The sequence below is a fragment of the Excalfactoria chinensis genome, chromosome 1, assembly GCF_039878825.1.
Source record: "Excalfactoria chinensis isolate bCotChi1 chromosome 1, bCotChi1.hap2, whole genome shotgun sequence".
NCBI classification, from domain to species: domain Eukaryota; kingdom Metazoa; phylum Chordata; class Aves; order Galliformes; family Phasianidae; genus Excalfactoria; species Excalfactoria chinensis.
The window spans coordinates 71,142,817-71,170,659 of record NC_092825.1 but is presented as its reverse complement, the minus strand read 5'-3'; the positions used below and the strand labels follow the sequence as shown (position 1 = coordinate 71,170,659).

General features: G+C 38.1%; 1 protein-coding gene across 1 annotated transcript in view; it reads left to right on the top strand.

The window, feature by feature from the left end:
- ANO2 (anoctamin 2) overlaps window positions 1–27,843 on the top strand; it is a 179,234-nt gene that overhangs the window by 43,071 nt on the left and 108,320 nt on the right. Inside the window, exons 10-11 of the mRNA XM_072335289.1 lie at window positions 5,617–5,681; window positions 24,390–24,524. Of these exons, the coding sequence (XP_072191390.1) occupies window positions 5,617–5,681; window positions 24,390–24,524 (200 nt within the window). The remainder of the gene's footprint in view (window positions 1–5,616; window positions 5,682–24,389; window positions 24,525–27,843) is intronic.

The following is a 27,843-nucleotide window of genomic DNA, read 5'->3' as shown; positions in this document are numbered from 1 at the left end:
ATAATTGTGTTATTCATTTTACTGTACATTTACCTAAATTACATACAATTTCTAAAAATCTGCTTCCAGTTAATTTGTAAAGAAAATGGTTCTAGTTGTCAAATGACTTTTGAAAATGCATCACCCACTGTCTGCACAAGAGAAATGGATACATGATCTATTCAGACTACATTTAGTACATATGCTTACTAGTAGGAATGAATTAAAAACATTTAATTAATTGAATCCACTAAGAGGCATACCATTCTTTACTGTTTGCATTTTTTCCTCGACATTCAATCAAGAAGAATGTAGGTAAGGAGGGACAGTCATGGGGAAATGGAAAAGGGAAGGATAAAGATAATGAGAATATCTGGATGCCTGACGTATTTGCTATAATAGAAGTTAAGTTACATGTACCCATGATAACTTTTAAACAATTTCATAAGTGCTTTTGAATCTTTGATATTACATGTTGGCAGTTGTTATGTGAAGGAGAGTTAAGAAAATGCCATTTACTTGGATAAATACTCAGTGTAGTTTCTGGGTGTAATTGCCACAAGTAATGATCATTTGAACTCTGGAAATTAAGAACGAGTTCATACAGGTAAATTTATCTCTCCAATATCAGTTAGGTAAAAATCTGAAACCATGATCTTTATTGTTTTTGTTAAACAGTGTTAATATTCAGCCACAAGATGTCTTCATGAAACCTATACAATTTCATTTACTATTTAGACAAAATTTGATAGCAAACTGTGCAAAAGCTTGTGTACTTATGTCTACAATTTTGAACCTTTTGTTTGTGAAGGAATTGTCTTTGAGTAAGTGTAGTGGTTTTATGCATGACAGGAGGGGAGAAGGGAGGAGGAGGCCCCCCTTGCACCTTTAACTCTCCCACCCCCTTTTTGGTGAGAAGAAAATAAAAAAATGACCCAACTAAAATAGGGAGAGATATGAATTTACTACAAGTGGTAAAAGAATGTAAGATAATGATATAAAAAAAAGAGTTACAGCTAATAAATCAAACAAATGGAGATAAAGGTGTTTCAACCATACTGCGACTCTACTGCCCAGATGTGAAAAGAGGTTAGTTCACCTCCATCAGAGATCATGCAGGGTGTACTGGAAACTCCTGGGAACTGTAGTATGTCTCTTCTCAGTGTATCTTCCTCTTGGAGAGACAGATCTCATGTAAGAATAGCTGACACTGCCAGTAGCTGAGACACAGAAAATGCAGCTTCCTGCACCATATTCCAGCACTAAGCAGCTTCCTGCATGATGACACGATATAAAATACTGATAAAACCAGGATGGTGATACGTTGATGGACTCTGAAAGTCAGATGCATAGCTTACTTCTAAGATTAGTAAATTTTTTAGAGAGAAGTAAGGTAAATGACTAGTAGTCAATGTAGGAAGATTGGGTAATGAGAGAGGAGGGAAAAGAGGGCCTAAAAGCACCAATACCTAGAAAAGTATTCACCATACTACTTGTATTTTGTGCTGCCTTCTTTTTATCCCGCCAATTAACTCAGGTATGAAGTGTTAAGTATTAAAATGTAAAAGGGTCTTTCCAGAAATAATTATTCACGTATGTTTCTGCTGCCTATACACTGAATCAGCTGTAGTATTTCTATGCATAAAATTGTATATTTTCTATCTGAATCTCATAGTCTCAGTGTTTAATTTCCTGAAAGGTCTTGATCAGATTTAAAGGATTTAAAGGAAAGGGGGGAAATCTGTGCTTTATTCCTCTCTCTCTCTCTCTCTCTTTTTTTTTTTTTTTTTTTTTTTTCTCCATTTTAACTTATCTGGATCTTTTGTTTCACTTGTCTGTAGCGTAAGCCCAAAGAATGATGAACAGAGCCTGTCTGGAATATATATGCCAGTAGAGCAGCAGTAATTAACACTTATATAACCCTCTTCAACATTTCCTTGGAGAAAATGCACTATTTTCATGTGACTGTTTATGTCACATCCTACGAGAATTAGAACTGTCAGTGAAACATTTTCACTTCCTAACACTACCATAATCTTTTCCTAAGACTACGGTAAAGAAATTTCTCTGCTTCAGTGTGATTTCTGCTGTAGGAAAAAAAAAAAAAAATCCTTTCAAGAAACATATTGCACAGCAACATGGTAATAACATGCAATGATAATAAACACTGACTTTTTTTTTTTTTTTTTTTTTTTTAAGCTTCTAACTCAGCAGTAACTTTTAACTTTTCAATGCTAGCAATATGTTTGACACTGAGAAATACACACGGGGTTCATTACCTGTCTGGGAATTACATAATTGTCATATATTATAGCATTTAATATAACAACATCCACAGATTATTAGAAGCAGATGGAAAAAATGTTATCATAAATCTACACAAAGTTCTGCTTTAAGTGAAATTGATAAAATACAACAGACTATATTAGGAAACACATTTTAGAATTCATTTCAATTTAATAAAAATCAGGAAAAGAAGCCCATTCCATCTTTGATACTAGTATTAATCTTATAAAATTGTATTGCCAAGTCTAAGGGTTAGTGTGTGTGACACATGAGTAGAAAATATCCATACCATAAACTCACCTTCTGTCTCTTAGAATCAAAATAACCACCGTGATTCTGCTGCCTGATAAAATGCTGATAAAATTTCTTAGACTGTCTATGGTCCTTTCACAGCATATAAATGTGAAAGAATATAAAGAAATCAGGTGTTTCCATAGAAAATGTTGTTTTGTTTTGTGTTTTTTAGTTAGTTTTTGTTGTTGTGGTTTTGTTGTTGTTGTTTGTTTTGCCTGGAACTGCCCTGTTCTTTATTTCCTCTGAAGTTAAAATATGATGAACAGTCATCTAAATTTGTTAAATCCTTCTGATACGTCCTCTAAACTTCCATTAGTCTTCACCTAATTCTGAAAATCTTGATGAAAGTCCTTTCTGAATTATTAATAAACATGTACACAGTTATAAAATGCACTTCTATAATATGAAATCTTTTGCCAAATTATTAATCGGATGGTGATTTCTATCCAGCAGCTGTCATTGGTTTCAGAACAATGTAATTCCTTTCATACCATAATTACTGATTTCTTTTCCAGGAAGTCCTTCTGAAAGACTGTCACAGGTTTCTTTTCTAAAGTCCAACAAATTTGTATCATATAGATCACAGCAACAAAACAGAGAGTGCGGAAGTCTATCACAAGTACCTACCTTGCCTATGGTAGCTGAGTGTATTGGGGTTAATACGGGGTTCTGAAACGTTTCCTCTTATCCCTGACTCAACAGTCAGGGGATAGAAGTTTTGTTCCTCTTTTTGTAAGAGGTTTCTGGAGGATCTGCACCTCCCTTTCATAGAATCATAGAACAGCTTGTGTTGGACAGGACCCCAGGGATCATGAAGTTCCAAGCCACCTGCCACAGGCGGGGCCACCAGATCTGGTACTAGACCAGATTGCCCAGAGCCCCATCCAACCAGGGATGGAGCATCCAGAACCTCTCTGGGCAGCCTATTCCACCTCACCACTCTCTCTGTGCTTGAGCTTGAAACCATTCCCCCTTGTCTTATCACTGTCTGCCCAAGTAAAAGGTTGAATCCCCTTTTAAATACTGGAAGGCTGCAATGATGTCTCCTTGCAGCCTTCTCTTCTCCAGGCTGAACAAGCCAGTCTCCTTCAGCTTGTCTTTGCAGGGGAGTTGCTCCAGCCCTCTGATCATCTTAGTGGTCCTCCAGTGGCCTGTTCCAAGAGTTTCACATCTTTTCTGTATTTGGAGCCCCAGACCAGGGTGCAGTACTCCAGGTGGTGCTTCAAGAGAGCAGAGCAGTGAGAGACAATCGCCTCCCTCTTCTGATGGTGCCTTGGATGCCATTGGCCTTCTAAGCTGAAAGAGCACACTACTGCATCATATTAAGTTTTTCATCCACCAGGACTCACACGATCTTCTCTACAGGGCTACTCTCAAGGAGTTCTTCTTCCAGTCTGTATATATACCTGGGGTTATTCTGACTAAAGTGCAGCACCTTGTGCTTTGCAATATTGAACCTCATTAGGTTCACACGAGGCCACCTTTCATGTTTGTTGATCTCTCTCTGGATTGCGTCCTTCTAACTTATTAACCACACCACACAGTTGGTGTCATCAGCAAACTTGCTGAGGTTGCACTCAAGACTGTAATCAATGCCATTGATGAAGACATTGAGGAGCACCAGCCCCCAGGCAGATCTCTGGGGTACACTGCTTGTCATCAGTCTCCGCCTGGATATAGTGCCATTCACCACAACCCTCTGTCTACAGCCTTCCAACCAATTCCTCATCCACCAAATAGTCCACCCCTCAAAACTGTGTCTCTCCAATTTAGAGATAATGTATGTGGTGGGGGACCATGTCAAAGTCCTTGTACAAGTCCAGGCAGTCTAGATACCTTCCCTTTGTCCACCAATGTTGTCACCCCATCACAGAAGGCTACCAGAAACTGGTCAGGCATGACCTTCCCTTCATAAAGCCATGCTGGCTGCCTCAGTTCACCTGCTGATCTGCTCCATTATATGCTTTAACATGCCTTCTAGGAGGACCTGTTCCATGATTTTCCCAGACAGAGGTGAAGCTCACTAGCCTGTAGTTCCCCAGGTCCTTCGTCCTCCCTTTCTTGTTACTGGGAGTGATATTTTCTTTATTCCAGTCCCAAGGGACTTCACCCAACAGCCACAACTTCTCAAATATGATGGAGAGCAGCTCAGCAACCACATCAGCCAGCTCCTTTAGGACCTTCCCTTGGCTTTCTTAATCCCCTCTCTGCAATTCTGTACAGCATCCCTGTATTCTCCCCAGGTGATATGCCCTTATTTCCAACAGACAGTCAAATCCCTTCTTCTCACTCAGTCTGACCAGCAGGTCCTTGCCCAGCCATGCCTATTTCCTGACTCCCCTGACTGCCTTCTTATTCTGAGGGACTAAGATCTCTTGTGCTCTCAGAAAGGCATCTTTTTGTGCTGCTTGAAAGTGGTGGGTGAATTTGGAGTTCCAACACTAAATGTTTAAAGTTGTGTGTGCATGAGCAGCATGGGCAGAGAAGGAGCTGTTATCTAGTGTCAACTGGACACAGTAGTCTCAATAGTTGAAGAAAAAACTTGCCACTTCTCTTACATCTTGTTATGTTTTTACTTATCAGCTTACCAGTTTTGAACTCTTCTTGGATCACTTCACCTTTTAGCTGAAAATGCTGTACCATACTTACTTGTGGTATAATTCTGGACACTAAATAAATTATATTAAAGAACAATTTTAGTCTAGGAGTAGAATTGTTTCTTTCTGAAGATTTTCATAAGGCTATGGCAATTTTTTTTTCTTCTCTTTAAACACTTGTTTTTAACATCACAGTCCCATAAATATGATGTCAAGGAAGTAGGTGTATGGAGAAAAAGCTTCTGTACCCCATACTTGAATTTCTGGCATGGCTGAAGTCTTCTACAGCTGTTCAAAAAATATATTTGGAAGTTTGTACTGAATAACAGAAAATGGTGTGTATTTTTTTTTCTTTTTTTTGCTCTATTTATTTATCTTTTTGACAATGTCTGTAAAAACAAACAAGAACAGTTATCTCAACTTAATTTTTGTTTTGTTTTGTTTTTATTTTATTATTTAGTTGCTGTATCGAGAATGGGCAAGATATGGAGTATTTTACAAGTTTCAGCCTATTGATCTCATAAGGTAATATGGACTTATAAGAACACCAGGGGACCCTGTTGCTCTCTGATACAGATTAATGGAGTTCCTGTAGTTACTTCAGCAAATGAAATCTTGGATTGATTGATACATAAGTAAAATTTCTCACTGCTTTTCTATAGTTCTGACGATACTTTTCTTTACATATACTGGGTTATCCTGGAGAAGTATAATATTTCTGATTAGTTTCATGACTTTTTGTTGGATTGTGATCAAAGCTGTCAATAACAAGAAGCAGGTTTCCACATGTTGTCAAAGTATTTGCCAGTTTTGAAATTGATTTGTTATGCTTTAGTTCTGATTTAACAAATTTTATTTACATGAAACCACCCGTGTATTCACAGTGTTTTTTCTATTGTTTAAATTTTAAAATTTATGTCACGCTTCAAACAGAGAAGTTGGACTTATACATAGGCAAAGCAAAAGCACCATGCTTCTTGGGAACTTCCACAATACCTATTAAAGCATAAATAAAAGGAAAAAAATTCCACGATACTTGTTGTATATGAGAAATATTAGATTATTAAAAAGTAAATGTACTGTGATATTAGAAAACAAAAAATGGAAAAAAAAATGCTATTTGATTAAATTCCTTAAATTACTTGATATTGTTTATACTTAAGAAAAAAGTATTTATTTCTGAATTATCATACTATAACTGGTCTTTATTACACAATCTACCCCAAAGTGATTAGCTGCAAGAGCTAGTGTTAGTAATATTGAGAAGCAACAACATTTACAAAATATAATAATTAAGTTTTGAAAAGTTGGAGTCCTGCATATAATTTATCACAGACTGAAGTATTAAATTTATAATAAGCAGAACTGATCTTTACTGTCTGTGAGATGTTTCAAATTGGCAAATGGAAGGGAGGCTGTTAGATCTTAATGAAGTTCTGCTAAACCAAAATTTCCCTTTGTGCCATAATATTTCCATGCAGGATTTACATACTTTTTGACAACCAATCAGTCTAAGCCAGGATACTGGATGAACTATCTAAATTCAAAACTAGATTACAGTACCTGCTACATTCTTAGTAAATATTAAAAAACTTACCTTAAACCATGACTGACGAAATTCTTTAAGTTTTACCAGGCTCAGCAGCCTAGCTGAATTAAAAACAGAGTCACGTCTGTTTCATCTTCATTTGCATCTTGCTGTCCTCATTATGATGTTATATTATATGATTTCATAAAAATTCTGTGGGAAAGAAAAAGAAGTCCAGACAAAAAATTGAATTCTCTGTTCTCAGTGATGATTATTCCTTCTTTTATCTTTTCTTTGCTTGATCGCAAGTTTGACAATTACCTGTAAAATAAATATTTTTATTTTCTGGGTAAAATTAGAGCTTTATACACATGAGAAATTACCACACTTTTCTTTCTGCAGCCGGACTAGGTATTTTACATCTCTGTATTGTGGCAGGGAGGAGGAAAATGATTACTGTTACAACATGTCTAAAAATTGCCTATTGACCTCATATTTAAAAAAAATCTTGTAATTCTTCTTTTTCAGACTGATTGGACTATACTTTTTTTTAATTTTTATTTTTTTTCTTGTTATGAAACACTGTGTAAATTCACAAATTTAAATTCAGAATCTGATGAACAGAAACAGCATTTATTTTACCTTCTATCAAAGATCAGTTTAGTCTTATATTTTCCAGTCCATTAAATCTTTTGGAGTATGTTGTTTAATCAGTATTCACATCCTCAAATTAACTGGCCTTTTTAAGTCTGAATTATCTGTTTTAAGTAGAATTATCTGTTCCTTTGGTTCCTTGCTACTGTTCAAGTTTACTGGTTTACTGGTTTCCAAGCAACTGTATACCAACACTAGAAATTGTGTATTTGTTATGGTCACTCTTGGCACAGGCTGGGATTCTTTGAGGTCCTTGCTAAGGATGATATTCTAAAGGAGTGATAATTGTATGATTGGTGTTAGAATGTTTTCACATTCTTAAAAATGTAAAATTAAACAATAATAATAATAATAAAAAAGAATGATAAAGAGAGGCACTGCAATATTTGCTGACAGTTCAGTTGATTCCTATGTTCTTATCATTAGAAGTGTTTTGCTCTGGCTAATATGCATTTCTTGGGGGGTACAGGAGACAAGTCATTTTTAATTATAAATTAAGAAATCCAGTGATGAATGGGGAGAGCTTCACCAAATGAGGATACAGTAAAAGTTCTACGTTTTTATGCAGAACAATTCCAAGTAAAAATTTTAAGGGGGGTATATAGAACAGGTTGTGTAGATAGTAAAGTGTAAAGTGAGGCTTGAATTATATCAGTTTTTGCTTATTATTTTTAACTAAGATGGATTGAATGAGACTTTTTTTGAGAAGGAGTTTTTTAATTATTTTCTAACTGATATTCCTGGCTTAAAAAGTAGAAAACACAAGTTGAAATTCTAACATGTGCAGAATCCTAGAGATTTGTCTGTAATAATTTAAGTATTGATTTATAGTTATCCAGTGTAGGTGTCTTGTAGGAGTGCCATTATCAATTCTAGTTCCCCTTAATCCTTGTAATGTAATTTAAAAAGAGCTATACAATATACCTGTGTTTATTTATTTATTTCTAATGTATGCTTGGTGCTCTTTTCTTAGTTAAACATATGCCCAGAGTTTTACTAATTTTTGTAGTTAATGATAATAAATTTGTCATTTTCCTAAGAAAACCAGTGTTGATCTGGAGATAGGATAGGACACTCCCTAGAAGTTCTATGAACCTTTTTTATGAAGACTATAGTATGTTAAGCAGACTTTTGTTTTAATTATGTGCTTCTAATATGAGTAAGTTTTGCATAGGGACCTCTGGATGTCCCTGACCTTAATCCATGATCAAAGCAGGGCTGATTTGAAAGCTAGATCAAATGACTTGCAAGTTTGAAAATTGTGTGAAAGGATATTCAATAGTTCCATCTCCAGCACTGCAGCCCTCTCAAGGGGGAGAAAGATTTGCCTTTGAATAACATCCAGTCTTGTCCTTTAGCAGGGTACCTCTGATGCAAGCAAGAAAGCAAATTGAAGTTATAATGAATTATATCACAGTACCACAGTATCGTGCGAGTTGGAAGGGACCTTAGAGATCATCGAGTCCAACTCCCGGGTTTCGAGCCCTCTGTGTAGTGAAGCGGCACTTCTACCCCTTGTGCCACAGGGGACATGTCTGGTTCAATGTAACCTTCATCACTAAATGACGGATGAAGTGACTATGCCGAGGTTACTGATATCACAAAGAGGTGGCTATCTTTCTGAGACAAAAACATACTTAATGAGTATCTCGAAACACCTGCAGATAAGTGTCTGTTTATGAACTGAAATACTGGATAGGAGATCATCCCTGTTTTGTTGTATTGTTATTAATGTAAAATTACCTCACCCTGAGTAAGTACTGGAGTCATAGAATATTCTAAGTTGGAAAGAACCCAAAGGAATCAAGTCCAGCTCCTGGCTCTACACAGGACTACTCAAGATCCAAACAGTGTTTCTAAGTGCTTTTTGAACTTCAGCAAGCTCAGTGCCATGACCACTGTTTGGGTGCCCTCAGGTCCTGTTGCTGTCACCAAAGAGCAGAGATCAGCACCTGTCTCTCCACTCATCTTGTGAGGAAGCTGTAGGACACCACAGTCTCTTCTTGACTATGCTGAACAAACCAAAGTATCTCAGTTTCTCCTCATATATTTTCCTTTCCAGTTCTTTCACCATCTTTGTTGTCCTCTGGGTGCTCTCTAATAGCCTAATCTATAGAATTATTACTTATTTGCATCAGAGAAAAGCTGAAAGAGTATCAATAGGTGCTAAGGGCCATAAATAATTAAATAAATATGAATATATAAAGAAGGAAGAAAAAAGTAGTTAAACTTTCTTCCAGTCTGAAAGAAAGGCTGATTCACTGTGTCACTTTAAATAGGTTACTCAATTTTAGAGTTTCTTATGAGTGAAGAAGGATGATATGTGTAACCGAATGAATTACTTATTCCTTTTATACAACTTCATATAGTGAGCTGGAATGTTTCTGTTGTGAAACTGTACTCCCTGCCCCATAGGTAACGTTTGTTGATTCAGAGTGTTGACTCCGCCTCATGTATCTGAGGTACCTGTTGTGAATTCTAAGTTTGCCAGATTTAGAGTGCCATTTTTGATTGGCAGTGTTTGATTTATGTATCAAGAGAGACAATGAATGTTTATAGGCTGTATTGCATTAGTTCTCAAAGCTAAGTGATAGGACACACATTGCTTTCCTCGTCTTGCTAAAAGTGTCCGTCTTTAGTAAGTGCCTTGTTACTGCATGGATTCATGGGTATGTAGAGTTTTTGTAGGCAAAAAATGTGACATCCAAATCCAGATATCAACTGAATAATGCAATCAGCATCTTAATCCTTTCAAACACTGTGTAAAGTTAAATATTGCTGCTACTGCATCTAAAAAACCATACGGATTATCATTTTTATAGTTCTGCACATCACATCCACTTTGTGCCTAGCTTTCCAGTAAGAGATCTCTTCATCCATGAAGAACATTCTACTAAGTATTTGCACAAATCCAAAGATGCTCTGTGGAAGCCCTTAAAGATTAGTATTTTTCCATAGGAAAGTAGCAAATTTGATTACAGTGTTTTTGACTAACCAGCATCCCATTGTTTACTTGCTTCTATTGTTCCTTTGTAAGCAGTCCAATAGAATTTTTAGTTTATAATCCACCACCACCTCATAATCTCCTCTCTAACCTGCATTCTGAAAACTTCCTGGAATGCAAACAATAACATTAGTAAAGCTGTGAAGTTCAGTGAACAGTTTATTTTCATTTTGTTTCTTTACAGGAAGAAGTTTATAATTTGCTATTTTAAATTATTGTTAAAACTAGAATCCTTTGTTTTTATTCAAAACATTTTTTGCCAGGTTTTTGAATACATTAAGATTTGGGAACTGGATGATGACCTCTCCTCCACACAGATTATCTCCTTAAACAATGCCATTTTACTTTTAGCTATTATTTCTAAAGAGTCAAGAAACTGGAGGAAAAAGTCTTACAGCTATTCTCTAAGGGATTCTGGTCTTCATTAAGAGGTTTTTTCATCCTATCACAGATACACACACACAAGAAAAAACAAAACAAAACAAACAAGCAAACAAAAAAAAAACATTCATGACATCCTTTTCCATGCTACTTTCTGGCTAAAAGAGTCACATTTGTAAGTTCTCTCTTGGTCTTTTGTGAACAGTCTCCCTCAGAGTCACTGAAGATGATTCAGTGCATTACTTCTTAGAAGACATACACAGGACAGGAAATTTTTTGTAGAAATAAATGCCCTGTCTTGGCTCTGAACTTATTTCTACATCTTACCAGTGTTGTCAAGTGTTACAAAATGGTTGAGGAACATTTGCAGATGCGTGTACAAACATTAAGGTTAGAGATAGCTTTCAGTATTAGGAGTTTGATTCAGGGCTCTAGCGCTGGTTTATCCAATCTCTTGACAAGCACTCTCATATTCATTTTATATTGGATAGTCTTGAGCTTTATCTTCAGCCTAAGCAGCACTTTGGGCAAACTCCTTTCATTGCTTTCTATATACAGAATCATTTGGAATTTTTTTCTGAGAATCATCTGCAGCATAGCCGAGGTTCTCTCACAGTTCTGAAAACCTTAATTAAAGAATTTCTCAGTCTGATGTCAAAGTGGGGCTGCTTTCTGCCAGGAGCCTTACTTGGCTTGCATTATGCTCCATTTTGTGTACTCTCTGTAGATCTGGATTTAGCAATAATCCTGGGACTGTCTAGACAGAGTATGTGCATATAGGCTGTCAGGCACTTACATGTTAGAAATCTTTAGGATCTTTGGATGCACAGCAGCCCTGGTGCTGCTGCTGAGCAATAATTCTACCCAGATGTCCCAGATAGTTTCAATAAGTGATTGAATCCTGCCCTGAAAAATCTTTCAAGTGGGGAAAATATGTTAAGTCCAGAAAAATCTGGACACAAGTAACTACCTGGGATGAAATAATGAGGTACACAGAAATGTTTTGTCTTATTCTTGATTCTATTATGGAATTTTATCTATACTCCAGCAGTGTTTCTGAAATAACTGTACAGTTCTCAGAACTTCAAGTGGAAATATCAATGTGCTGGAAACTATTACCTGAGTAATAATGAAACTCTTGTGTTCTGAGATAATTAAATTATTGTTTTCTGAGATAAAAAATATATGAGAAATTAGTATTTATGTGGATAATCATATATGGGTAAGCCTTGTTTATGGACAGATTTTCTTCACTTGACCTAGTCTGTTGTTCCTGACTCTGGCACCATTTTCTCCAATGATCTGTCACTGCTGTACATAGGTGGCACACGGTGGAAGAACTGCCGCTTGCAACACCGGAGGCCCGGGTTTGAATCCCCCCTGTGGCACAAGTGGTAGAAGCGCTGCGCTGCTACACAGAGGGCTCGAATCCTGGAGGTTGGACTCAATGATCTCTAAGGTCCCTTCCAACTCGCACGATACTATGATACTATGATACTACACTATAAGCTGGCTTACTGAGGAGGTGGATATGTCCCTTTGGGGGTTTAATTATATATTTTTAATAGCACTCAGGTTTATGCTTCATCAGTACAACTAGGGAGATAGATTAGAGAGAAAGTAGGTCAGAGAGAGCATGAAGCTGGGGATGGGAAGTAAGCTTTTAAACTAGCTCTGGTAACAGATATTTTTACATGAAATCATACCTCGAGAGCACTACTTGTTTATAACAGAGATAAAAACCTATAATCCTTTTTTTTATTTGTTTTTTGTTTTTTGTTTGTATGTTTGTTTTTGGTTTTTTTTTGTGAGTAAATTCATTTGAAGACATACAACTTTTGATCATTTGCCTACTGTAATGCAGTTCAAGTTTTGCGTAGAAAATATTGACTTATTTGAGATTATTCTGTGGGAAATGAATTGTGGCATGAATGAAATAACAACTGGCTTACAGTAGAGTACAGAAAATAAAAAACTGAAATTTTTTGAGCAGATTTCCCAATTCTTGATGTCTAAAACATATATATTTTCATATATTTATATGTATATATTATTTATATTTATGAGGAGAGGTTGAGGGAATGGGGCTTATTTAGCCTGGAGAAAAGAAGGCTCCAGGGAGAGCTCATTGTGGCCTTCCAGTATTTGAAAGGAGCATATAAACAGAAGGGGGGATGACAGTTTTTTGAGGATGGATAGTGATAGGTCAAGGGGGAATGGTTTTAAACTAGGACAGGGTAGGTTTAGGTTAGATATTAGGAGGAAGTTTTTCATACAGAAGGTGGTGACACACTGAAACACGTTGCTCAAAGATGTTGTGGATGCTCCATCCCTGGAGGTATTCAGCACTAGGCTGGATGTAGCTCTGGGCAGCCTGGTCTAGTGGCTGATGGCCCTGCACATAGTAGGGGGGTTGAAACTAGATGATCATTATGGTCCTTTTCAACCCAGGCCATCCTATGATTCTAGGATTATTTTTGTTTCCTTTCTTCTTTTTTTCTTTTTTAACATTGTTCTTGAATGCTTCCAGTTTTTTTGTTTGTTTGTTTGTTTGTTTGTTTTTTGTTTTGTATTTCCAAAACGTGTATTCACTTTTCCAGTATATCACATTCATTTTTGGAAAGTCAAAACCATATAAAAAGCATATAATTTAAATATTAGTTATTTTTTTTATATTGGTTTAGCAACCAGACAGACAGAATCACACTGCAGATACATGGATTCAAATATTACATGAGCTAAGCAGGGGGAATTAAGTAAACATTTTCACTGTACCCTTCCCAACATTTCTTATTCTAACTTTGATGGTAGAGAAAATACAGTTTTTGCAGAATTTTTATTTCTTTATTTTTATTTTTATTTTTTTTTTTTTTTTTTATATTTTTAGAACATTGTTTAGATTTACTCAACCTAGGGCTGTTAGGAGAAACTGCAATTTTAGTTTATCTCCTGAAGGAGTTATGGAGGATCTGATTGAATCTTTCTTTAGGTACATGACTCTTAAAAAAAACAAAAACAAAAACAAAACAGTGCTTGGTAGGTGAGCTGGCCATTTGAATAGCAATCAAAACATTTTCCAGATTGAACTCAAAAATTCAACTCAGAATGTAACAAGGTACAGAAAAAAATGTTTGATTGCTGCTTCTGATAGAAGAGGTACACACTCATTATCAAAATCATTTGCTTTGAATGAGAACTGCTGTCTTTATTGAGCATAAGTATATAAAAAAGGACACATCTTAGATCATGACTAAAGAGAAAGCAAAATACATGTAACACAGCAGGCATATTCCTTCTGTTCAGTGGGCCATCTATTCTCAAACTCTGAAAAGGATTAGTGGATACATATGGGCTGGATGCAAGTTAGTTACTAAGGCAGGGCAAACTCTGGTCTCGATGCTCCTCCTTTACCAGATCAGTGTAGATCATGAGTAGTGTCTTGCCTGTAAGAGAAAAATTCTAGTCTGACCCCAGTGTAGATGAGAGAAGATACAAAAACTTCTGCAGATTCCTTTTCTTATCATGTTTCTTACCTTTTGAAGAATGTGGGTTTTTTGTTGTTGTTGTTGTTTTGTTTTGTTTTTTTGTTTGTTTTTGGTTTTTTTGGTTGTTGTTGTTTTTTTTTTTTTTTCTCTTAATTATCATAGCATCTTAGGATATCCCAAGTTGGAAAGGACCCATGAGGATCATCTAGTCCAACTTCTGGCTTCACACAAGATCATCAAAAAATAAGACCACATATCTGAGAGTGTTGTCCAGTTGCTTTTTGAACTCCAGGAAACTTGGTACCATGACCACTTCCCTGGGGATCCTGTTTCAATCAGATCACCTTCTCACTGAAGAATCTTTCCTGACTTGCATCTCAAACCTTCCTTGTCAATCTTCATACCACTCCCTTGGGATATGGCATGGGATAACAGAGAGAGGTGATTAGCATATTCCCCTCCACTACCTCTCATGATGAAGCCATAGCTTTGATTGAGGTCTCCCCTCAGTCTCCTCTTGTCTAGGCTGAAACCAAGGTATCTCAGCTGTTCCTCACGTCTTTCCCCGTAGAACCTTCACCATCTTCAAAGCTCTCCTTTGGACACTCTGTAATAGTTTTATAACCTTTTTGTACTCTGGCACCCAAAACTGTGCATAGTACTCAAGGTGGGGTGACACTGCACTGTAGAATTTGACAGTCACTTCCCTTGACTGGCTAACAGTACTGTGCCTGGTTGCACACTGTTGACTCATGTTCAGCTTGCTATTGAGCAGTACCCCCAAATCCCTTACAGCAGGGCTGCTCTCCAGCTTCTCATCCCCCAGACTTTATGTATAGCCAAGAAGCAGAATATGGCATTTCTTACTCTTACTACATTTCATATGGGTGGTGATTGCCCAGCTAATTTTTCCAGATCTCTCTGCAAGGCCTTTCCGCCCTCAAGGTAGTCAACAGCTCTGCTCACTTAGCATCACCAACAAACTTTCTCAAAACACCCCTAGTCCTACATCTATGTAATTCATGAAAATGTTAACAAGAACTGTCACTAAAATGAAGCACTTGACTTCTGATGTCTGGCTGCCAACCTGATATAACCCCATTAATGTATAAACCCTTAGGGTGTTATATCTAACCCTTTGGACCTGACTTGCCAGCCAGTTGCTTACATTATGTTTTTGTCTAGCTGTATGCTGGACATTTTGGCTAGAAGATTACTGTGGTAAACAGCATCAAAAACTTCATTGAAATCCAAAAAGATAACTTCAAATGGCTTCCCTTGATCAACTAGATGGGCAACCTTGTCATAAAAGGAAACTGAGCTAGTGAAAAAAGACCTTCCCTAATGAATTCGTGTTGGCTGTGACCAGTGATCACATTGTCATACAGGTGTTTTTCAGTAACTCTCAGCATAATTTTCTCTGTAATTTTGCCAGGCAAGTAAGACTGCCAGGCACTGAAGAGAGGCTTGTAATTACCAGGGTCTTCTTTCTTGATCTTCCTGAAAACTGGAACATTTGCCAGCTTCCAATCAACTGAGATATCTCCAGATTTACAAGACCAAGTCCCAGTTATTGAAAAATAATTGTAAGGGATCTTGCATGGCATTGGCCAGCTCCCTGAGTGCCCTGGGATGAATTACTTTGGGTCCCATGTGCATCCAGGTGAAGCAGCAAATCCTGCAGAAGTTTTGAATTGGCTGAGAGTTGATTCTTACTGCGGCTGCGGTCCTCCAAGGTGGGGCACATGAGCCAGAGCCTATCACCAATGTTGAAGACAGAGGCAAAGAAGGCATTAAATGTTTTGTTTATGATGTTCCAGTTTGTAAGATGACCATCCTCATCACATAGTGAATCCATCTTCTCTGCTCCTCCCTTTTTTATTAACAAATTTAAAAATAATAATAATTAACTAAAAAACCAACTTTGTATGGTCCCACACAATATTTGCCCTTCACCACAATTCTCTTTTTCTCTTCTAGTACTACAGTATAGAATCATAGGATGGTTTGGATTGGAAGGGACCATAAAGATCATCTAGTTCCAACTCCTTATCATAGGCAGGAACACATTTCACCAGACCAGGTCATCCAAAGCCTCATCCAAACTAGTCTTAGACACGCTGAAGGTTGGAACAACCTGTTCTGGTACTTCTCTACTGCTGTTGTGAAGAATTTATTCCTTATACCTAATCTATCCTTTTAAAATTCCTCCCCCCTGTCCTCTGTCTGCAATCCCTGATAGGGATTTTCTTCTGACTTTCTTGTAGGCACCATTTAAGTATTAAAAGACTGCTATAAATTCTCTCAGGAACCTTATCTTCTCTAGGCTAAATAATCCTGCCTTTCATAATCCTGTTTTTCTCAGTCTTTCTTCATAGGAGAGATGCTTCAGCCCTCTGATCTTCATTTTCAGCCAATCTCTGGACCTGCTGCAAGCAGGTCCAGGTCCTTCTTATGTTGGGGCCCTGGAGCTGAACACAGTACAGCAGATGGGGTCCCACAAGAGCAGAGAAGTGTGTGGGAGTCACCTCCTTCAATCTGCCAGCTACAAGTATGTAAGAATGTAACATATTCACACCTGAGAAAACATAGCATCCTGCTATTCATAGAATCAGAATTACAGAATCACTCAAGTTGGAAAAGACCTTAAAGATCAAGCAGTCCAATCTCAGCCTAACCATAGTCCCCTAACTCTAACAACCCTCTGCTAAATCATACCTCTGAGCACCACATCCAAATGGCTCTTAAACACGTCCAGGGATGGTGACCCAACCACCTCCCTGGGGAGCCTATTCCAGTGTTTAACTACCCTTCCTGTAAAGAAGTGTTTCCTAACGTCCAACCTAAACTTACCCTGGTGCAACTTGAGGCCATTTCCTCTCGTCCTGTCACCTGTCACCAGTGAGAAGAGACCAGCCCTGATCTCAATGTAAGCACCTTTCAAGTATTTGAAGAGAGTGATAAGGTCTCCCCTCAGCCTTCTTTTCCCCAGTCTGTACAGCCCCAGCTCCCTCAGTCTCTCCTCATAGGGTTGATTTTTCAAGCCCTTCACAAGCCTCATTGCTCTTCTCTGGACCTGCTTCAGTACCTCCATGTTCTTTTTGTACTGAGATAACAAAAACTGAACGGAGTACTCAAGGTGAGGCCTCACCAATGCTGAGTACAGGGGCAGGATTACTTTCCTAGTGCAAATGTGATAGACTTATCTTCCAAGTGGTTTAAAAGCAATGTAATGATGTGAATATGGTGTATATACTGGTATTTGCTGATTGTCACTGAGACAGGAAGGGGATCTTAAAACTGAAGGATTTGAAGTGTGGAATACAAAATAGAAATTCTCTTGCAATTCCAATCAATTGTGGATTGTGCCAGGCCAATAGAAACTTCAGCAAATGCTCTTTAGCTGCCTTCCATGATGTGAGTCATAAAGCCAGCTTGCTCAACAGTGATTATAGCTATGAGGAATATTTTTGCTTTTCCCTATGGATACACAGTCTGTTCTATTTTCTTAAAATTCCTGTACATCAGTGTATGCAATATAGGAAATGAACAGGAAGAACTAGAGACTTGAAGGGGCCTACTGGAAAGATGGGGAGAGATAATACGGATGAGAGGAAAAGGTTTTAAAGTGGATATTAGGAAGAAGTTCTTTACTGTGTGGGTGGTGAGAAACTGGAACAGGTTTTCCAGTGAGGTTGTGAATACCACCCCTGGAAGTATTCAAGGCCAGGATGGATATGGCTTTGAGCTACCTGGTCTAGAGGGTTATGTTCTTGCCATATATAGCAGGGAGGCTGGAACTAGATGATCATAATTGTCCCTTCCAACCTAAACCATTTTATGAGTGGTATCTGTGTGCAGTCAAAGATACTGTGGGACAGCTTGCATGACCAGAGTGCTATCATGGATGGTTATGCCTTTAGTAAAGACAGGCCAGCAAGGCAGTGTAATAGACTTGTTCTTCATGTGACGATACAATTGGAATTTATTGAGCTCTGCCTGGGGATTAACATCAAATGAGTAGAGAGTTCGTGAGTGAGAAGTAAGGGGACACAAATACAGTGATACTGCTGTGGGTATTTACTACAGGCCACCTGATCAAGAGGAGGAAGTTGATGAAGACTTATAAAGACAGCTGAACATAGTCTAATGATCTCAGGCACTCATTCTTGTGGACACGCTGAAAGAACTATGCTCTTAGGCACTCATGGTCCAACAGGTACCTGCGATGTACTGAGAATAACTTTTTGATGCAAGTGGTAGAAGAGACAATGAAAAGAGTTGTGTTGGTGAACCTCGTTCTTACTAACAAGTAAAAGCTGGGTGGGGATGTGAAACCGGTTTAAGTCATCTGTCCTAACATTATTTCCTCCTAGCTCCTTAAGGCCTTTTCTGAGAGCGGTCTTGGCTCTGTACAATACTTTGTAGCAGCAACTGTAAACATTGGTATGTTATCAACATTATTTTTCTCCTACAACCAAAATCAGACATCATACCAGACACTCTGAAGAAAACAATTCAATTCCAGATGAAATAAAGACGTGAAGAAACACTGAGAGAGCCGGAACTGTTCAGCCTGGAAAAAATAAGACTGAGAGGGGATCTCATAGCTGAAGTGAAGGAGTCAAAATGGTGGGACTTGTCTTTTTTCAGTGCTGTGCAGCAACAAGACAAGGGAGAAAAGGTAAAAACTTAAATACAGGAAGTTCCATACAAAAATGAAGAAGAAATTTACTGTGAGATTTACAGGGCACTAGAACAGGCTGCCCAGAGAGGTTGTGGAGTTTCCTTCTCTGGAGAAATTCAAGACCCACTTGAATGCTTTTCTGTGCAACCTGCTGTAGAGAACCTACCAGAGCAAGAGGTTGGACTTGATGATCCCCAGAGGTCTCTTCCAATAGATATGAATCTGTGATATTTACATCCCTTGTTTAAAATTCTTCACTTTCTCTGATCTTTTCATAAATGAAGGAACTTGGTTTTCTTGGATTGCAGATGTGAATAGTTATGAAACCTGAACTAATGCATAATAGAATATTAATTATCTACTGGACTATAGAATGTATAGATTGTCTATCCTGGAAAGAAAACTAAGCCAACCAGGGTAAGAAGTTGAAGCCGGTGAGGTGGTATTAACATTAATATAAAAATGAGTAGTCTAATGGATAGTACTCTGGATTTCACTTTCAAACACTGGGAATGCCTGTTTTTCATCACTTATAGAAGTCTAGATTTTATGCCAGTCATCACAGAATCACAGAATCACAGAATTATAGGGGTTGGAAGGGACCTCTAGAGATCATCGAGTCCAACCCCCCTGCCAAAGCAGGCTCCCTACACCACGTCGCACAGGTAGGCGTCCAGGCGAGTCTTGAATATCTCCAGAGAAGGAGACTCCACCACCTCCCTGGGCAGCCTGTTCCAGTGCTCCGTCACCCTCACTGTAAAGAAGTTCTTGCGCACATTCGTGCGGAACTTCCTATGCTGGAGTTTCAGCCCATTGCCCCTAGTCCTGTCCCCACGCACTACTGAAAAGAGACCAGCCTCGCCACTATAGCTCCCACACCTCAGGTATTTATAAACCTGGATCAAGTCCCCTCTCAGCCTTCTTTTCTCAAGGCTAAACAGACCCAGTTCCCTAAGTCTCTCCTCGTAGGGGAGATGGTCCAGGCCCTTCACCATCTTTGTGGCCCTCCGCTGGACTCTTTCCAAGAGATCCCTGTCTTTTTTGTACTGGGGAGCCCAGAACTGGACACAGTATTCCAGATGAGGCCTCACCAGGGCAGAGTAGAGGGGGAGGATCACCTCCCTCGACCTGCTGGCTACGCTCTTTTTAATGCACCCCAGAATGCCATTGGCCTTTTTGGCTACAAGGGCACACTGCTGGCTCATGGCCAACCTGTCGTCCACCAGGACGCCCAGGTCCCTCTCAGCAGAGCTCCTCTCCAGCAGGTCTTCCCCCAACCTGTACTGGTGTATGCAATTATTTCTACCGAGATGCAAGACTCTACACTTGCTTATGTTAAACCTCATCCGGTTTCTTACTGCCCAGCTCTCCAGTCTGTCCAGGTCTCTCTGAATGGCCGCACAGCCTTCAGGCGTGTCAGCCAATCCTCCCAGCTTCGTGTCATCAGCAAACTTGCTGAGGGTGGCCACTATCCCCTCATCAAGGTCGTTGATGAAGATGTTGAACAAGACTGGACCCAGCACAGACCCCTGGGGGACACCACTAGTCACAGGCCTCCAGCCAGACACCGCACCGCCAAGGACAACCCTCTGCACTCTGCCAGTCAGCCAATTCTCGATCCACTTCACCGTCCACTCATCTATCCCATACTTCCTCAGCTTTGTTATAAGGATGTCATGGGGGACCGTATCAAAAGCCTTACTGAAATCAAGGTAGACTACATCTACCGCTCTCCCCCCGTCCACCCAGCTAGTGACATCTTCATAAAAGGCCACCAGGTTGGTCGAGCACGACCTCCCCTTGGTGAACCCATGCTGAGTCATTAGTTTTTGTGGCATGATATTTAAGCTTATTCTTGGAGTCTTACAAGAAAAGTAGAGCAAGTGCTTTAGAAGGCACTAGTTGTTCATTTTCCTAACTAGTCTGTCATTCTGCTCATAAAGTTTATAATGTTTTGTTCAAAGAGTGTATGTTTTTTTTTTTTTGTTTTGTTTTGGTTTGGTTTGGTTTTTTGGCAATATGTACATAAGAGAGGGAAAGTATTGAAGAATGTGATGATTTTATGAATTTTCAATGATGACCTTTGTAGTATATGGAACTTCTAGTCTTGATTTCTTTTTTTTTTTTCTAAATTTTTCTTGCTTTGAGTTCTATCAACTAAAATTAAATATGGCTCCTCTGTTTCTTCTAAATTCACTGAGAGTCTGCAATTTTCTGACAAACAATTAGTGTAACAATTTATTTAGGGAGAAAACAAAATGTTCAGAAGTATTTTTTCTGGAAAACTACTTTTAAACTAAATGGTGAAGTAATGGACCTGAGAGGCAAGGTGATAAAACAATACTGAGTAATTATGGTAAGGTTTGCACATTTAAGAACCATCAGTATCTACAGGTTCATACAATTGATAATTCATTATTCATAGCTAATTTTTATTTTAACAAGCACATTTGCAAAGATGAAAAGTGTTGCATATGCTGTTTGTTTGAAATAGGACTGATGAGGCTAATGTTGCTGAAGAAAGATCTGCAAGAGGCATGATGTTTTTACTAGCACCTTTTTTTGTACACCTCATTCTCTGCAAAAACAAAAATCAAGGACAAGAAGAAAAACAAAAAAGGAGCTGCATGCAGTAGATGCTGAAGATCACTCCTGAGAGGTTGATCACTCCCAATTGTATTTATCTAAAAAGATTTATCTAAAAAGATGCTGGTAGTAACCAGCAACGTGTGCATTTGGAAAAATATGTATTAGTAGCTAACAGAGAAATACAAGTTTTTAAAAACAAAACAAAAAAATCACCATTGCTTAGTGATATATTATTTATTCAGTAGCAGCACTTCTGTTTACCACAGAGGGTTAACATCTGTACTGCCCCTAGCAGTACATTAATAATACATTTAAAATTACTGGTATTTCTATAACTGTTAGCAGTGTACTATGCTGTAATGGAAGTGTTGATATGAGCCTATGTGAAGACAATAACAGACCTTTTCCTGGGTGCATGTGTGTGTGTAATTGTGTACACACATGCATATTCCTGCACCACTTTGGGACCTGGGGCAGTTCCTGGAGTCTGCAGGAAACAGCAGCACCTTTCCTGCTTCAGCATCTTTCCCAGAGAACTCAGTGGGGCTGTGTTTCACCTCCCTTGCCTGCCTCTGTTGCCTGTACAACAGCATTAAGCTATGTGAGGAACTGTAACGTCACTCATCTTGTTAATTTCTCCCCTCTGGAGGCAAGAGACTGGCTCCCCTGCACTCCATTCATCATTTCTGAAGGCAAAAATGGGTTTCACACTTCCATGGAAGCCTGGGGCTGGGACTTTTCTTTAGTCGATCCAATCCATCATCAAGAAATGAATGATGTGCCTTTGCCTTCACTGCAGCTTTACGATAATGTTATCTGAAATACTGGAACAGTTACCTAGAGAGGTGTTGAATACCCTATCCCAGGGCCCATTCAGGATCAGGCTGGACTGGTATCTGAGTAACTTGATCTAACTATAGATGATCCTGTTTATAGCAGAGGATCTGGCCTAGATGACTTTTAAAGGTCCCTTCCAATTCAAATGATTCTATGATTTTTAAATGAGGCATTCAAGCCAAAGGTGAATTAGACAGATAACTATACTTGTGGAAACTGTTATTTGGACTGAAAAACATACCTAGTTACCCTGGTGCCACTGGAGTCATTCTGTCATGACAATTCATGATAATTCACACAGTCCGTCGCTTACTACAATCTTGCAAATTTCAGGTGTAATGGCTATATGTCTTTCATGGAAATGAAATTTGCCTTGCTTTTGCACATGTTTTCCAAACTACGGCATTCTCTCATGCTGAAGATGAACACTGTCTATGCACCACCTTTAAGTCCTTTTATTTGGTTCTCCCTTTTAGGATTGTGTATTTCCTCCCTTAGTGATAAGCTAGATCTGTTGAAACAAATAAAATATAGACATTCATGTACGGCCACACTGAAATAAGTATGACAGCACTGCCCTCTCTCCTACTGTGAGAGTGAATGGGAATTTAGCTGCAGCTGTGATGGTATGAGAACAGCAGCAGGAACAGTAGTAAAGAAAACAGTAGTAAAGAAAAACATCCACTGTTACAAGCATTAGTCCTTTCATGGGAGCAGTTAATTTGACTGCAGGAACAGGCTTGCCGTAAGAGTTAGTTTCTGGAATAGAATATTTCAGCATAGAAAATTTCAGCATCACCTATGTTGTTGAAAGGCATTTACCTTGTCTCCATATGCATGAATTTTTGGTATTAATTTCTGTCAGAATAGAGTTTTTTTTCTGCAGACTCATTCTCAGACCTGCAAATATCTCATTTTCTGTTAGGAGTAACTTAAATAAGGAATACAAAGTCTGAATAAAATTTTCCAAGTGTCAGGAAATTTAGAGTCAGTTTACAAGTGGGATTAAACTTAGTGCTTCTCAGGAGCAAGTCTTGTCTATTTTTTAATTAGACATATTATGTAAAAAATATTTTTGTTCATTCCACCCCACTTGATGAATGCATGTTTTTCTGGCTAAATGCAATGACATGCCCTGTGTACATAACTGTCTTCTGACCAGCACTCTTCCATCTTATTATCTGGCTTGTCATATGTTTTAAACCAGGATGTATTTTGTGTAAATTTAGTCTCATTTTAATGTTGTTATTGTCATTGATGAGTTCTTGAGCTCTTTGAATTTCTTGGTGTTTTGAAATGTTTGTAATCAGTCCTAGCAGTATTTTGGTAAGACCAGTGATTTTCATCCATGATTACTTTGCTGCTTTCAGTGTGAGTCATGAAGATGTTGAATTGAGTAACAACATATTTATCAGTATCAACAATAATCTGTTCCTCAGAGCAGTAGGTTTTTTGTTTGTTTGTTTGTTTGTTTGTTTTTAAACTAACTGTATGGTCTGCACATTTGTAAAAAATATTTATCCTTTATAAAAAGAAAATGACAGATATGCAAGTAAACCTTCCTGTTTTAATTGAAATTCAAGTTTATTAATCTATAAAGGTATCAGAGGATGTTGTCAGTATAGTCCTAGAGATCTTATTTCCACATTAGTCTCCAAATGAATCCAGGATTTATAGAGGCAAAAAATGATGGCTCAGCTGGATGTGCTTTTGGAGAACTGAATCCTTTCCAACATTTTCTGCCAAACATTTGGGTGAAATACTGTTATTTTTTATGGAAGTAAGGAATATTTCACTGATGTTGAAGATGTAAGAAGTACTTTTTCCAAGCAGATCTTGAGTACACATTATACAGAAACAGAATTCTCTTTAACTTCTCAGAGCTAAGTGCTTCAAACTACTCAAATCATCCACTTCATTTGGTGGTACTAACTTCAAGATACTCTGAGTTTTCATTTGTGTCTTTGGCAGTTCTTGTTTTAAATTTTGGAGATTGTTAAGAAATTAAAATACATTTCAAAAATGTATTGGCATATGTTTTTTGTCCTTCTGTTTGTTTCTCTTTCAGGAAGTATTTTGGAGAAAAAATAGGACTTTATTTTGCATGGCTGGGCTTATATACAGAATTCCTCATTCCATCTTCAGTCGTTGGGATTATTGTATTTCTTTACGGATGTATAACCATTGAGAGTGACATTCCTAGGTAAGCTTCTCTATGAAAAGATTTTGTTACTTGAAAGTTATGACTACACTTTTTTTTCTATTGTAAACCTTAGTGAGAAGAGTTGCTTTTAACAGGTCTGAAGTACAGTCATGCAGCATCAGCAACACTTAGCATTAGCACATAAGCAACTGGAAATGCACATCCATTGAGTAGATATTTGAATGATTAACATTCATTTGTCTGTTCAGTATTGCAGATTCTGGTGTAAAAATGATTAGTAAGTCCACAGCATTGTTATAAGAAACATGTATCAAAATATCAGACTACTTGTAAGTTCTTTTTTATGCCACCCAATTGTTTTCTGTGAATGCATATTTATGTACAATTGGGAAAGTTCAGAACTCACAGAAGCTAATGGAAATACCATGTCTTGGACAGGTTTGTTCATCTTAGTAAAACCAAGTTATTTGCACAAGACAGATGAATGTTATTTAGCAGATCAGATATCCACAGAATTGATCTTGACAATTAGAAAAAATAAAAATAAATAAAAATAATAAATAAAAAAAGTTTAGTGTTGGTCTTTGTGTCAAGATACAACACTACAAGGTGATAGAAAGAGTAACAAGATGGAAGCAAAGTGTTAGTTAGGCTGGTAACGAGTGGTGTCCCCCAAGGGTCTGTCTTGGGCCCGGTGCTCTTTAACATCTTTATTAATGACATCGATGAGGGAATTGCGTTCACCCTCAGCAAATTTGCTGATGACACTAAGCTGAGTGGTGCGGTTGATACAGTGGAAGGAAGGGATGCCATCAAGAGGGACCTCGACAGGCTGGAAAGCTGGTCTCAGGTGAACCTAATGAGGTTCAACACAGCAAAGTGCAAGGTTTTGCACTTGGGCCAGAAGAACCCCAGGCACCTGTACAGGCTGGGAGGAGTAGTCCTTGAGAGCAGCTCGGCAGAGAAGGACCTGGGGGTCCTGGTGGACGAGAGACTCAACATGAGCCAGCAGTGTGCTCTGGCGGCTCGGAAGGCAAATGGGATCCTGGGCTCCATCAGGAGAGGGGTGGTCAGCAGGGATAGGGAGGTGATTGTCCCTCTCTACTCGGCTCTTGTGAGGCCCCATCTGGAGTACTGTGTCCAGATGTGGAGCCCTCAGTACAAGAAAGACATAGAGATTTTGGAAAGGGTCCAGAGGAGGGCCATGAAGATGATCAGGGGGCTGGAGCATTACTGCATGCAGTTTTAGGCACCATATTACAAGACATTAAACTACTACAGAGTGTCTAAAGGAGGGGTACGAGAATCTAGAGAGCAAGACCTATGAGAGGGGATGAGGTCCATTTGTTTGGCCAGCCTAGAGAAGATGAGATTGACAGGAGGCCTCATAGCTGTCTACAGCTTCCTCATGGGAGGAGAAGGGTGATAGATGCTTGTATCTTCTGTCTGGTAACAGCAACAGTACATGGTGTTTTCTCAGGAGAAAAAGGCTGGGTATTAGAAAAAGGTTCATCATTGTGAGTGTGGTCAGGCACTGATAGAGGCTCCCCAGGACAGTCCTGCTGAAGTTCAAGAAGCTTTTAAACAGCTCTCTTGGACATAATGCTTCAGTTCTGGGTGGTCCTGTGTGGGGAGTGGGAGTTGGACTCAACAATCCTTTGATTTCCTTCAAGTCAGGAATTCTATGATTCTATGAAAATTGATAAAGTTATGTCTGCTTCACAGTAAAAAAAAATAAAAAAAATACACTAGCTTAATAGAGCTGTTGGTCACATTTATTGGGGTAGTTCTTGCATTCATTCAAGTGAATTAGCAACCTTAGAAGCAAATCACTCTGCAGTAGGACATTATGGCTAATAGGTAATGGATGAATGACAGTACATCTAAGTTAGGTTGTATTTTCTCATTCTACATAAATAATGATGAGCTATGTTTGTCTATGGGAAAGCTTGTGGTAACATTAAAAATGAAGTGAGATTTATCTCAAAGATGTATCTGAAGTACCCTCTAATGCCTTTCAAATTAGAGCAGTATTTTAATTATATGATAACTGCTAACAGCTGTATACATTCAAATTATATGATAGAAAACATACTGATGCTACAATTTGAGTAGCTCTTTTTCATTTAAGGTAATAGAAACAGTACTATCTAATGCTGGTTGATTTAGAAGTAGCTATTATCACAACATACCAGCCACCACTGAAAATGCTGCAAGTTTTACCTTAGGTCACAGTCTGGGGTAAGAACACTTGTAGTTTTCATTAGTCAATTTATTTGAGTGAGACTGTGCAGGTAGTTCTTTCACATATAAACCTTATAAAAAAAATTGAAAGCATATTCAGGAGTGTCAAGTAAGGTTTGGTGTATTAAAGAAATAGTGATAATGATTTTTAAATTATTTGTAGACACTGAGGAAATGCATAGTAAATAAGGCTAGAAATTAAAATGGCTTTAAAGAAAAGTTTTTTCCTTATTTTTAGTCTCTTATTTCATGTTTTTTGGAAGGCAGATGAACAAATATTGTAAAGTAAGGAGGGAAAGGAAATGCTCCTTAGCAAATGAATAAATAGGGCAGAAATGAAATACGGTTTTACGAGATTTACAACTTTTATTTATTTATTTAAATTTGAAAATTAGATTAGCATTCTACACTAGAAAAACAAGGAGCTATTCAGCCCAAGAGCTCTGTAACTGTGGGGAAATTGTGTTGAGGACCCTTAAAAGTGAAGGAACCTCATTTTCTGAAACCACTGTGGACACACTATCTGAATACCTTTAAAACATATTTGTTTAGGTGCACTTTAAGAACTTAGCCAAAACCTTATGGTAAATGGCAGTACAGTCCAGAATTTGTGTTAAATCCTATCTCAGGTGAACACCCACTGCTTTTATAAATATCCTTCAAGATAAAAAGCAGAATGTAGACAAATTTTAAAGCAAATGGAAAATATCATTCCTAAAAAATGAGACTCTTGAACTGTGTACAATGCCTGTCACTTCTACAACCTAGTGTATATTTCTTGCAAAAGATATTGTAGATGTAATCTATACTCATGACATAGAACAACTAAAATGCCTGTATGTTGGATCTGGCTTTTATGCAGAATAATGTGGCCAGTAATATGCACAAACATGCATGTAGTAATATGACATTTAATGTGGATTTTTGTGCCATCATATGAAAATGTATTTTGTCAGGGGGAAATGAGATAAGAACCCATAGAATTTCCATTCCAGCCACTAAAAAATTCTTTTTCTTTAATTCAAATCTGGTCTATGTAAAATCATGTAGCTGAACACAGAGATGGCAAATTCCACTTTAACTGTATTTTAATTATTTTCTTCTAGTATTGTTA